This window comes from Arctopsyche grandis, chromosome 3, assembly GCF_051622035.1.
Source record: "Arctopsyche grandis isolate Sample6627 chromosome 3, ASM5162203v2, whole genome shotgun sequence".
Classification (NCBI taxonomy): Eukaryota; Metazoa; Arthropoda; class Insecta; order Trichoptera; family Hydropsychidae; genus Arctopsyche; species Arctopsyche grandis.
In genome coordinates, this window is record NC_135357.1 from 24,406,487 (window position 1) to 24,421,189 (window position 14,703).

Here is a 14,703-nt window from a genome sequence, read left to right on the forward strand (position 1 = left end):
ATTTACAAGGTGGATAACATTATTTTTATTTTGTCTTCATTATTGTATATGCATTTACTATTATTAATAAAATTTTAAATGTGTTTAATGTTTTTATTTATCTACAATACTTCGGTTTTCGATGATTGATACTATATTTTATTTTTCAAAAATATAATATATGTACTTCTGACTACAAACGTTTGTGTAGATGTTACAGTCACCCAGTTCACCCCAGTTCGTTCATACACATATGTACCAGTTTGGTCATATACGAACTCTTGGTATTAGTTTAAAAATTAACAGTCAAATTAAACAAAAATTAATCTTCAAAAGTCATTGCATGAAACTGTTAGCTGTCAAAATGCCAAGTATTTAAAGGGAAAATCCTATAGAAACCACACTACAAAGTTACTTTGTTTCCTGTTTCCGCTAATATTAAACATTACAGCCTAAGATGAGCATATACATGTACAAAGAAGATGGCACAACGATTTAGAATACATAAATTAATGCCCAAAAGTTTGAGCATGAACAAACTAGTTCGTTTGTCAATTTGTTCTTTTATGTACACTAAAACTAGCCAGATTGATTCGTCTAATAAACAAACGAAATGTACACTTGGACTGTAACAAAGATACATACATATGTGAAGGTTGAAGTAAAGGTGTAATAAAAAATGCAAAATTTATGTTTCGTAGTGTAAATACATATAATTAAATACATGCAAATGCTTAAAATTTATATATAAATCATCCACACTAAATACAAAAAAAATCTAACTTAACATTATCAGTTTTGATGTAAATATAGGAACAATTAAAGATGAACTTAAGTAAAACGACAACTTAATTATTCCATTGTTAATTGAGACTTATAAATTTAAACAGGTTATTATAGGCAAGAGTGAAACGCAAATTATCATAAGTAAATTATTTGTTAGCGATGAAAGGCAAACACAATTCTTATATATCGTGTCCGAGAATGTTACTGAGTCGACGAATTTTTAGTATGTTTTCATTCCACTTTATTCACGGTCAGATTAATCTCAAGCTTTTGTCATACCTGAAACAAAAAAAAAATAATATAATATAAGTAACTAATTTGGAAGAATACATAGACATGTATAATAACTTAAAAATACATCAGTGCAAATAATAATATCGATATATGAATATTAAATGATCATCAAAGAGAAATCAATATTATTAATAGTCTCAACAGATGTCTGATCGTTTCGTAAAAAAATTCAAACACAAACTTTATTCACTTATATATCAATAATAAATTTTATATATGTATATGACATACATTAGTGATTATTGTTTTACTTTTTAGAGGTAATTAAAATGATATGCAAAATTTATATTAAAACATAATCTAAACTAAATTAAAAAGCTAAATGCGGTGTATTGTATGTATGTAGTATTAAACTAAAAACATGTTAAATTATTAAAATATATGTAATCTAAACAAGACTATAATACGATATGATATTACATCAAATGAGTTTATACTAATTTAACAAGTAGCATTCCAAATATGTAACAGCTTCATTTGTATAAATGATGGGTTATTTTAATTGTTAATCGTTTTAAATGATTCCTGTATTTTGTGTGGTAAAACTGTTACCTCTCGTTAGCGTATGTACCATGAATATGTTTTTCAAACATATACTATTTATTGCATATATGCAAATTGTTTATACATATTATTCCAATGAGGAATTTTGTTTTCGTCATGTTATAATATTTTTTTATCAACGATCACAATACGTGACACATGTATATGGGTACATACTCCGTCCGGACGTTGGTCACCCTTCCGCTGGTTCCTTGTCTATCGGATGGTCTTGTCGAGTGACTGCTCCTTTGAACACGAGCAGAACTGCTGACAGCTGATGTACCTGATTACGAACAGCAAAGATTTGTAAAAAATGTATCAAAATTATAAAATTCACTGCATCATATGACATCGTTGTATGAAAGTTTCCCATCATGCACCACGTCTACACATATATTTCTAGCATACCCGATGACTTTTTGTCAAATATCGTTTTGTTTCTTTTCTCTGCGTCACTCCCCAATTCTTCAGTTATCCTTTTCAATTTATCGCTGCTTTCGTGGGATTTGTATTTCTCTCGTGACTTGTCTCTTCTGTGGCTTTTGTCTTTACTTTGTCCGCTCTCCCTGTCCAGAGAAGTGTCAGCACTCCTCGTCGACTTTTCTTTCACCGTTACCTTGTCTCGTGCTAATGAGGATATTGTACCCTCTCTCACTCTTTCTTTGTGTCTACTCCTGTCACTAGAACTCGACTTCGACTTTGTGGCATTCGAGTGCCTGTCACTCAAACTCATTATTGTTGAAATGGCGGTTTTATGGCGAATTTCAGGTACAGTTGACGACACATACCTATTGAACGTAAAATATTTTAGTGGTTATATAATATTTATATATATATATGCATTCATATATGATACGTAACTATGAATATTCAATATTTACTTGGAGCTTTTAGAAGATTCTCTTTTGCGATCGATGCTTCTTGTATTTGAGTGAGAGTCTGAAAGAACTTTCGAATCACTCCTCTTGACCACGTCCCCGTTGTGTTTCGACCGTCTAACCGTCTTCTTTCTTACCACTTCTAAATGACCAGATATGTCTTCTGAAGATGATCCTTGAATCTGCAATAGTGCGTCTCTACTACTAGCCCTTTGTAATCGTCTAGCTTTCACTGCGTCTCCAGATGAGACTTTTCTTCGTTGGGGTCTCTCCGGCTTTTCAACGCTGGGTTCAACTGTCGGTGTGGTCTTCTTCCTAGAACTAGCTACCTTTGATTCTTTAGTCAAACTTTCCAAACTTGAATTTGACGATGTTCGAATTTTGCCATTGGTTTTGGTCGTCAGTGAATTGTATTTGCGAGTACCTCCTAATATAGTTTGAACTGCTTTGTGTTCTTTATGTTCTTTAGATCTGTCGTTCCAAGTGTTGGTTTCTGATATTGTTGATAGAGGTTGTGAGTTTTTGTCGCTTGTATAACACATTTTTCCAGAATCATCATCCGAGTAATCGTGAAGAGCTTGCAAAATTTCATCAGCCGCTTTAGTCAATTCATCTATAATGGACTCGCCGGAATTTATGTTTTTCGTTGATACTTCATTTGATGATTTTTTATTAACTAACGACACATTTTCATATATAGGATGACGTTCGAAGAAACTTTCATTTTTCTGAAAACTTTGATTTACTGATGCCTTTTCTTTGGTCGTTTTGAGATAGCGTGTATCCTCGAAAGTTTTAACATTCGGTTTATTCCTTGGTGTGCTAATTTCTTTTGTAGGACTTTTGTGATTGTCTGTCTTTTTGTTTTCTGATGTTGTTTTAACACCGAAATAGGATAATTCATGTTCTTTCAATTTTCTAGCTGAGCCCCTTGTAGGCATCAGAGATCTTGGAGTTGTTATCTGATCGGCAAATGTTGAACTTCTGCTTTGACCTTCGCTTTCGTCGCACGATTCTTTCATTACTTCTGTGACCCGATCCAAACTCATTGTATTCTTTATTTTCTGAACAGCTTTTAATTCATCGTTGATTTGACTGGATTTGAAAGAATTTATTGACGAATTCAAATATTTGGAAACCACCGTAGACTGTTTAGTAGTATTAGATTCACGGGGTTCAATCTTAACCATCTTGTTAGAAACACCATTGAAACCTATCCAAAATAAAATGTTTGAATTATAATATTGTATGTATAGGTAGATTACTTATTCACTTATATTTTATTTGTAATATTTACTTGCTATAAAATGTGTAATATATCTTACCTTGGGTAGTAGTAGTAGGATTAGTATTTAACTTGTTTTTTTTTAGATTATAAGATGTTTCAACGATGGGATCTCCATTGCCAAAGTTAATTTTCGTCGAATAGCCCTTGACTTCATTCTGGGTCTTATGACTGAACTGACTACTTAACGTATTTTCATTTTGTAATATTTCAGTTTGTCCATAGATAGATTTTGAACTATCGTTTGACTCCTTTGTAGTGTCTTCATTAAATTCGGAATCCTTGAAAACATCACTTTTCAAAGTAACGGAAGAACACCATAATGGCGTTTCGATTTTGTCTTGAATTGGTTTCAACTTTACACCCCAAAGATTCCTCTCCAAACTGTTAGTGTGATGTGTAGGGTTTATCTCGGACAATATCGTTTTATCTTCACCCAAATGGTAAGGTTTCGGTTTTATCGGCTTGTTCTTCAGTATACCCCGGATTTGTTCACTCTCAGAGGTGTCCTCGTTGCTTCCATTCGAATGTGTTTGAGCATCTGATATTTCACAACTATCGTTCTGCTTGCTATTGCTTTTTATCTCAGTTATGATAGCGTAGTTTAATTTTAAGGCATTGTTTTCCTCAACTACATTATTTTGAATTTCAGTTTCTTTCTTTTCTATTAAAGAATCTCCAAAATGGGTCACGGGCAAGCTACTTTTTTCAGCATCTCTTATTGGAGCTACTCCACTGCTTCTTCGCCGTCTTCTAAAATTGTTTGTCGAAGGAGGTTTGCCATCAGTTTCTACAATATTGACACGACCAGAATCTGCTGTAAAATGCACTTCAGTCTTGCAAAATTCAACTCTCTTATTTTTCTTCTCGAATATATCGTTAGGGAAGTCTCCGTTTTTGAAAGCATCAACAGCAATGGTATGCCTCTTGAGCGCAAAATCTTCAGATTGTCGTGAAACTAACGAAACACTATCAGTCATCAGAGTTGGTTTATTGTAATTATCGCTAATGAGATCAGTTCCATTTAGTTTCTTGGATAACTGCTCCTTATTATCGAGGATGCTTATTGATATTTGATTCGAAGATTGAATGTTACATTTTTTCAGTTTCGATTCCAAGTCTGTGCTTGTCTCATTTTTCTTTAAGCCGTTAAGCGATCCGAGCGTTACAGGTTTCCTGTTGTTTATCAGCCAAGTTTCAAATGTCTCTTTCCTTTCAGAGTTACCCAATGTAATAACTGTGCTTCTGTTCGAGTTTGCTCTCTTCGCATCGACAATTTCAGACTTTGAATTGGAATAATTTCCAAACATATTCATCACTTCCGTCGATCTACAAATTCCACTGTCAGTGGAAGATTCCATGTTGTTCTTTTCATGGCTCGACAGCGGATGGCTTGAACTTTTTTGATTTTGAACTTTTTCAAAACCATAAGACTTTCTTCTGGCGTGCCAGTCATCATTACGAGCCGACATCCCGTTTATAAGTTTAGACACTCTCGATTCTAGACTGTTCGTTCCGCCGGAATAGCTTTTATTTTGGTTGTACGAATTGAGCATTGCTTCCATACCAAAAACATATGAACGAACGCTAGGAGGTGACACTTTGCTTCCAGAGTTCTCCTCATCTTCATGTTTAGTGTCTTCAGCTACTATACCATCATCCAACTCTTGTTGCTGCGTTTGAGATAGCAAGTAGCTATCCTGTTCAGCCATACTCTTCAGTTTTCCTCTGACTTCGTTCAATGTATCCACAGTTATAAAAGATTTCTTCTTCAAAATGCTTGGCTTTATCAAAAAGTTGTCAAAAGACGCGGAATCTGCATCGTTTTCGTTTACTTCGCTTATTGTATCATTCTGTATGCTGCTTTCGAGCGCTGAATCTTCATTGTAAGACATCTTCATACTTCTCGAAAATAATGAATTCTTTTGACAATTCTCTAGCTCCTGTTTGATTCTACTTACGCTACCCCAATTTTCGGGTAGATCCGCAGGTTTACTCGACCCTAATCTTGCAGATTTGCAAGGATACTGCAGGGAGCGTCGAACCTTCGACGCTCTCCTCCATTCTTCCAACTGACCCGACTCGTCTTTGAAGACGCTCTCCTTCTCCGGACAACTGTCGTAGAGGCTGTCTTCAGATTTGTTAGGATTAATAAAGTCGTTGCTCGTGTCGTTAAAGTCTGTATTATCCGAGCTGGACGAACGTCTATCGTCCGAAGCACACTTGTCCTCGGTCACCCTCCCGTTCCTAATAGATCCGTTGCTGGCAACGATACCCGGCGACTGCAACTGGTGTTGCGAATCAACATCAAACCAATGGCACAGTTTGGATACCGTAGAACCATTGCTTTCCGCTATTGTCGCCGAAGATCTAAGCTTCGAGGGTGGTCGTCGACCACTCAACATTCCGCTCCTTCCTATGTTCAGCCTCTCTTTTTGTGAACTCACATCCAAAGGATTGATAGTCAACTGAAACCCAAAACATTGTTTATGTTAGTGTTTACCTAAAGCTAATACATTAAATAACACTATGGTGGATTTATAATACTATAAACCTGCAAGTCATCGAAGTTTTTATGAAAAGTTGATGAGCTTGAATGTGAATGTGTGTGCGTTGCTTTGAGGACTTGAAGAAGACCAGGGGCTCGAGCACTCAACACTTCTACTTGACGACGTGCCCTCACACTTCGACCATCGGCACCCACGCAAGATACACCTTCCACTACCTGAAATCACATTTTTAAGCAAAATATAATTTAAATTTAAAATACCTGCATTAATTCCCGAAAAAAATAAAATATTGATAGTTTAATTTCTAATGAAATCGGAAGATTTATTCTATTGTTTGGATGTAAGTATTTCCACATAATTTTGCTATAAGATCTGCATGAGCGTTATCGGATTATGTACATATTTCTATACTTTGCCGATTTTATCTCACATAATTTTACAACTCGGGAAATTTACATCACCCCTATTATCTTTTTTGTATCTCCTTTCAATCGTTTCCCAAACACTTTCCAAACATCCTGGAGAATTGAGTGTACATAAATTTAATATATGTATAATTTCGAAAGAGACTTTGTAAGGTTTAATGCAAGGAACCTGTATATACATATATTGTTTGCAATCAATATTTAATAAATAGCCCTATTTCCAGACAAATTAGGTATTTATCTCGACATAATATGCAAATGACCATCTCTAAAACATTTCACCCTGTAAATAAAAAGAGTGCCCCTCACTAAAATAGCTCGCACGACCCAATCGGGGTCCGCCCGGCTGTCGTTTGGGCGATCGCAATGTGCGTAATTATCCAATTACCAATAAAACCAACCCTAACATAACCTAACCTAACCAACCTTAAATAAATAAGTGTTGGCTACTAATATATTACATGTGTTTGCTTCCGCATCCAGTCCCACACATGCGGCTTAAAAAAATCCAAATCTAATGGACCTAATGGACAGGAGCGGGGCGACGCGCTATCATACAACTGTCAAAAATTATAATTTCACTGACAGGGGCCAGTGAAAATGTAATTGGATATGATTTCACTGAAACGTCAAATTTTATTTTTATTACTGGCAACCCATTTGACGTTTGATTTGTCGGGCGGACCCCGATTGGGTCGTGTGAGCTATTTTAGAGATGTTAATTTGACATTAAATGTCGTTTTGACATATGTCGTGTAATTTATTTTACAGCCGTGCAAAAAATATTATCTCAATTATATATACAACTGACTTCGAACTAGTACTTACATTCATAAATGAATGCAATTTATTTTGGAGATAGACATTATGTATGTATGTACATAAGCATAATTACATCGTAATCGAAAATCAAACATCAAACTATCCAACACGATTATTATTACTGATGAACAGTCATTCAATTTGTTTTCAAATTCACTTTCGACACTCTGCAAATCGACATTCACGCAATTATTGTCGTAATGAGTCGAAATCAACAGTGAAATTGGAAACCGTTCTCTCTGCTTAACTCCTCCTCTATTGAAACAATCTGATCGAAATCGATTCACGAACGAAAATACTGGTGGTGAGAAAATGATTGCAAATTTTGATACATCAAATTGAGCGTTTTCTTTTCGATTTGTCGAATACGATTATATGTAATTCTGGACCATTTCCAATCGTTGATAACAGAAGCGCGCCCGTGGAAGAAGTCAAGCTTCCGCAACACGAAAAGGCGCCTCGATCTCGGCACTTCCTGTCTGCAGACAACACAACGCAAGAAGCTAGTTTACCTCAACGATGAATAAAAAACAGCACAGAGAACGGCTGCAATAGCGACCGCTAGAAAGTGAAGCAGAAGCAAAGGCTATTGCCCTCGGAAGAGCGATGGGACACACCAGAAAAGACTGAAAGACAAACCACCCACGAGAAACGACAACCCCTCACCACTCAACTTATGTACATATGTACATGTAACCGGTTCATGTAAATAAAATTCAATCAAATGTTGCATTAGCTTTTTATGGATTGACGAGATATATTTTATGATTCAATTAAGTACAAGGATCTTTTATATTAAAATGTAGTATTAGATTCAGTTATTGAAGTTTCCGTTTAATGATGTATGAGGGAATAATTATGGATAATAAAGAAACTTAAAAATTTGAATACATTTTCTTTAGACAACAATTTTTCATAGTTTTATACAATTAATTTAGTCTAATATATTAACGTACAAAATAAAATCTGGAAGATTTTAAAAAAACATATTTTTTTAAATATTATATACATACATATTTTAAAAATGTTCACATCTCAGAGAATTCATATGTTAAGTGAAATGAAGCAAATAAAATTTTGACCAATTGTTAAGGATAAAATTCAATAATATTTCTGTACAAGTCACTTTTGTCCTTACACGTTGTTAAAGCAAATATTGACGAGGAATTTTTATCTTTTGTCAACGAGCATATTATCATAGTGCGAATAAAGGTTTCGACCTTCGTTTGTGCAAAACACTCTTGCAGGCTATTTTAAAGATAATCGGGGACAAAAATAAGTTACACTACCTAACTATGTATGTATAGTGCAATAAGTAAGCGAGTAGACAACCTAGAAAGCAAGTAGCGCACGCGGGGTCATTCATTATCGATATGATCAATATGAAATTATAACCGACTGGAGAATCAGGCATGATTTCGTACAAACAGGGTCATTTTGCCTGATTTTCTCAGTCATTTTACACGTGCACTTCTATCGAGAGCGACGTCTAAGTGCCATCGCATATATTTCATAATCGATATACGTTTTAGTAAAATCGAGAGCCGATTTGCCTGCGTTGGCGCTGGATGATTTATGTTGACGAAACGGCACAATGCCAAATGGCGCGCGTCCGATAAGGCTTTACCGTTCTTTTATTTTTGTTATTAATATACACGACTTTTGCATTAAATATTTAACTTTTTTTTTAATCGGACAAATTCGTAGAAAGTTTCTTTTGATAGTCCCGACGAAAGTTGTCGCAAAATAAAACAAACGACTTTGCATCTTATATTTAGTAGCTATACCAACGATGTATGTACATATGTATATATCATTAGTAGTATATGTATATATACATAGTTATAAAACGGATATACATATTTACTACACATCTTATATACTTATTTTATTTTACATCGGATTTACATACTTATTTTACTTATATATATATATATATATATATATATATATATATATATATATATATATATATATATATATATATATATATATATTTCCTTATGTTAATTTTTACAAGCCTCTATGTTTGCATTCGCTTGTTCGTCTGACAACATTTGAATTTGATATTCTACATTCTTCCGATCATTTTGAAACTTTGCTATTTTGCGCGGTGAAAAATAATCGTAATAGACAAGTTTAAAAAATGCTACAATTTTGACCATCTTGACTTCTAATGGTAAGTTGCCGTATTTTTCTTTTATTTTTTATCGTATTATGTATTTTGCTTTTGTGTTTTATTTATTTTATTTTAATTTTTTTCTTATGTAGGCCATTGTGGCGCATTAAGTTCTTCCTGTAATTCCACAATGGTCCAAAACTATAAACAAATAAATAAATAAACTACCGAAAGCAAAATATTTTATATAAACGAGCAAATAGTGACCGTTATTGAATAAAATTTTAACTTGAGATAGGCTTGCTATATCAGCTAGTTGCTATCAAGAGAATGTTTGTTTATCCACTGAGAAAATCTACAGATATCAATTCAGGACCACAAATTTTTGAATACTATCTCATCATACTTACATATACTTAAATCGTACATGATTTTTGGAAGGAGATCTCAGGGATCCCATAAAAAGTTTTCTAAAAAAGTTCATGTTTTTATTTTATTTTTTTCTTGTTTACTAACTTTGACCCAGTCAATCAACGCCAGGATACTTTTTTTATATACATAATTTCCGATATATGTACAATCTGTTATTTAAATCATTCAGTAATTTTTTTTTTTCTTTTTCGATTTGATTTGGATCAATCACCCAGTGGCAATGTCCAATTTCGTTTATTTTTTCTTTCAGTTACTATTTTTTTTTACTAATTGAATCTTTTTGGTGTATTTGATATTCTGATCCTTTTTACATAGTTTGGATCCATCCATCTGCTGGTCTAGTAAGTCGATCGCCAGCCTATTCGGGTGTTTAATTAACCCTTCCATGTACTGAGAGGTTCTTTTGGCGATTTCTGCCTTGAAAGTTTCTATTTTTAGGTCCTTTTAATTAATTTCTTCGTTTGGCACGAACCATGGGGCGTTTACCGGCATTCTTAGGACTGGAATCGTTCTAGGATGCCGGGCTACTGTTCAAACAATAAATGTTCCATTTCCGAACAATATAATTACGAATATGTATGCGTAAAATATGTATGTATGTACATATGTGTTTAATTAGTTTCTAGAATTATAATGAATATACATGTACATACATAACTACTATGTTTTTGAATTTCGTATACACTTTTATTTTGTATATTTAGGAGATTATTGATTAGAGTGATTAATTAAATATAATTTTTAAAAATATGTGGAGATTGAGAGTAAATATGTTTGTAGCGAAAAATCTATTATATTGAAAATATATTTTGAAATTTCATATGAGTATGTGAAATTGACAATACATAAAAAAAAATGATAATTTATTGACAAATTAAAGCTATTTATAAAGACACCAATTTTCATTCATTGTCGCCGTCACGCGTGGGACGAAAAAATATTCCGTCATAATCGACTACGTGAACAAATTCGATTTATCGAGTTTTATTGTGACCGCAATACGATTTTCGAATACGCGAAAATTATTCCTCAACTCCCTTCACGACGGTTTTAATTGACTTTTTCCATGTACCCACAGCGGCATAGCTCACCGGCGAAATATTTTCAATTATCTCGCACACCGATCGCAATAATAAACATATATAAATTATTTATACATTTTCAACAACCTTCAAATGTGACCGCGTGACATAGTAGATCAGTATCCTCCGCGACACCCACGCACTTCGAAAAACACGGTCCGACTATACATACATGCATATTGAGATATTCAAATTGTCAAAACGTTCATACATACATACATACATCACGGAGACAGACCGCATTGCACGTCAGGCGGAAAACCCTCGTCGAGAATTTTCCAGGCTCGCCGGGGGGAAAAAAGTTACCCGACACGTGCCGGTGACAAGTTAACGAGAACATCTGCTGTGCGATCATACCGGTACATGTTACGCATAACTCGGGGCAGAGGCGTATGTGGAGCGAGGCGAACGGGACGTCTGCCCCAGGCGGATCTCCGTGAGGGGCGCCGAAAGTTCAAATGTACACACACAAACGCCTCTTCATAACAATGCATTCTATTCAAAATACAAATATTAAACAAATGAAACTAGTCTTATTTTAAAAGAGATTATTTAAATGTTGAAACACATTAAAGCTCATTATGTATGTACATATGTACATAATTAATGAACAAAGCGCTGAAATCCTGAAACCGATGAAAAAAATGCGTATGGCATATATGTATCTTAAATTTTTCTAGTACGTAAATATTTTATTTTAGATATACTTACATACTATACAACTATATACATACATATACTAAAATACGCTTCAAACAAAATTGATATTTTAAACAACACTGATTTTGTTTTTTCGACAAGCCTTTAGGTTTTCCTCTACAGTATTTATTGACTTTCTTCAATAATAGCGCAAATTTATTATTTTACTTATGTAGGTATATGTTACAGTTGAAGTGTGTCTTCCAGTTGTAATACAATCCATCTAAGCTTATACTAATTAGCGTTATACATAGTTGAAGTGTATTTTCAGTTGTAATATATTTTGACTAGTTGGAATATATTCAGTCTAACCCACGTAAGTTGATTCAAATGGCGAATAACATTCTAACTGAAAATACACCTCAACTATAAGTTTGTACCAGATAAGATGGAGAGGGTAGGTTTTCGTAAACACGTCACGTAAATTAAGTTGGCAAGTCACATTTTTGTTTTGAACACGTTCTTAGAGTTACCGTAATACGGTACTATTTATTCTAAACCATTCGTAAAAACATCAGAGCTGTCAAAACTCAACTGTTATATTACAACTGGCGCACATTGTTGAAAGTAAATTTATAATTTACTAATTGATTTGTATTCGAATATAAATGACCTAAAACGCCAGTTGTAATATATTAAAACTGAAAATACATTTCGACTGTAACATATGTATGTATATACATATGTATATATAGGAAATATTAGCAGATCAAGTATTGGGTTTCTATAGATATAATACTTGCTACAAAAAAATATTTTTTAACATTTTTTAAACATTAAAAAAACCTGACTATTCAGAAGTGTGTCGCTGATACAGATAAAAAAATTCTTAAATTTGCGGGAAGGATTTTTGACGGAATAAAACTTTTTTGTAATGTTTTTAGCCAAATTTTTTGACCGGCTTCCGCAAATGAAAACAATTCGCCATTTCCACCACAAAAAAATGGTAAATGAACAATGTAATGTCAAAAATACGATAATGAGATGAATTGCAATCGATCAGTTATGTACCTATATATTGCAACTCTTGTCATTCTCTACAAATTTTGACTATTTGGGACCATATTTTGCAACTCATTATCGAATACATCTTTAATTTGCAATTAAAACAATGACTGAAAACTTCACTAGGTGGAAAATTCAAATTAATCAAACCAAAACAGACGCCATATTCTTTAATGTTAGAAAGCATAAGCCTAGTTCAGATCTGAAAATCCCCTCACACTGAGAGAGCGAAATGCAAGGCGATGCGGGGTATATCCTCAATATATCCAATATTTAATCTTTATCAACTCAAAATAAAATAAAATTATATCGCGCGCTCATATTAACCTATGCTTCACCTGTATGGAATAACGCCTCGAATACTAACCTTTCCAAGCTGCAAGTAATACAAAATAAATCCCTAAAAATAATTTATAATACACCCATATATACTCACTTGAAAAAACTGAATGCCATATATAATATTCCGTTTGTTACAGACATTACTAACAAACTAACCGGTAGATTCTATAACAGAATCACTAATAACCATACTAACACACTTGTGAAGAGTCTCGGTGATTACAACAAAATGTCTATACCCTTCAGGTATAAACACAGATTACCTAAACACAATCTGCTTTAGGTCATCGACTTTAGAGAGTCTTTAATTAATATTATGTATTAGATGTATTATGAACATTTATAAGGATTGTAAATAGGTTTTTGACCTCTTTTTCCTATTATGCTTCAGATTAACATTAGAATAATATAATACTGTGATTACTAACCAAATTAAATTAAATTGTAAAATAGAAAATGATCAGTAGATCAGTAGCTATTAAAATAGATATAAGATGTATTGTGAACATAATTTCGTAATAATAAAAAGCATTTAAAAATCAAAAAAATATCGAATACAAGCAATTACTTTTAAAAACAAATTATCTAGGCAACTAAAAAGAATAATAAACATTTGTTTATTTATTCAACGAAATAAAAAAAAAATCGATTGTTCTGAAAGACTTTGCTTTGTCTATTTGGGCAAATGCATAGAATTTTCCATAAACATGTTCCAACGCAATTCAGCATCAAACAGCAGACAGGAAATTTAACGATATACGCAGAAAGGTATAAGGAAAACACCCACGTAAGTCTAGACCAAAAATTGACCAGATACACATTTTACATACAATTTGTAAGTACATAGGTGTACCTTTCCATATGTGTGTGCCGGCGCGGACCAGTGCGTGGCTTCTATCTGCGTGTGCTGCAGCCCTCCGCTGCCTCTCCGACGCCATTCTTCGTGGCGGACGACTCCGACTCCGGAGACGTCTGCCACGGGTTCAGCTACCACCAGCTCCATGTGCAGGATGTCCTGTGTGCGCTAATGTCGACGGCTGCTCCTCGTCTGCCTGCAGTCCAGCTCGGGTCGGTCGATGTGAGTCGCCCACGCGACTCCACTGCTACTTGCTTCTGTCGGCGGCTGTCGGCTCGCTGGCTGCTCGACCATCCTTCGTAAGATCGTACTCAAAACGATCTGCTACAATTAAAACAAAATAAAAAATTAATCTTACTCCGTTTCATCCTCCAAGCATCAAAACAACCAGCACCCCATATTGAACCTTTCGGCATTTGACTGAAGCTAGTAAAGGTTACTTAGGCTGATCCAAATGGGTCTACGTGACGAGACAGAATGTTAAATGACAGAAAACGCAAATATCGGAAGGCAAAGATCGAAAATCGAAAGATCTTAAGTCGAAAGATCAAAAAAAAATGGTGCATGGTAAACGGTACATACTCACATACATACTCACTTAATTTGCGCGAGCAGGATACAACAGGAACAAGAGGAACATGCTTTT

At 34.1% G+C, this 14,703-nt stretch overlaps 1 protein-coding gene across 3 annotated transcripts in view; it reads right to left on the reverse strand.

Moving 5' to 3' along the window:
* Positions 1 to 99: 99 nt before the first annotated feature.
* LOC143923222 (uncharacterized) overlaps positions 100 to 14,703 on the reverse strand; it is a 48,088-nt gene continuing 33,484 nt past the window's right edge. For 2 of the 3 annotated variants that reach the window (XM_077446779.1, XM_077446780.1), the window contains 7 exons: positions 14,055 to 14,381; positions 6,320 to 6,490; positions 3,806 to 6,233; positions 2,484 to 3,693; positions 2,011 to 2,390; positions 1,780 to 1,885; positions 100 to 1,044 (listed from right to left, as the gene is read on the reverse strand). In XM_077446779.1, the coding sequence (XP_077302905.1) occupies positions 1,017 to 1,044; positions 1,780 to 1,885; positions 2,011 to 2,390; positions 2,484 to 3,693; positions 3,806 to 6,233; positions 6,320 to 6,490; positions 14,055 to 14,204 (4,473 nt within the window). In that variant the 5' untranslated portion in view covers positions 14,205 to 14,381 and the 3' untranslated portion in view covers positions 100 to 1,016. The remainder of the gene's footprint in view (positions 1,045 to 1,779; positions 1,886 to 2,010; positions 2,391 to 2,483; positions 3,694 to 3,805; positions 6,234 to 6,319; positions 6,491 to 14,054; positions 14,382 to 14,703) is intronic. The other variant, XM_077446781.1, reaches the window with a different exon arrangement.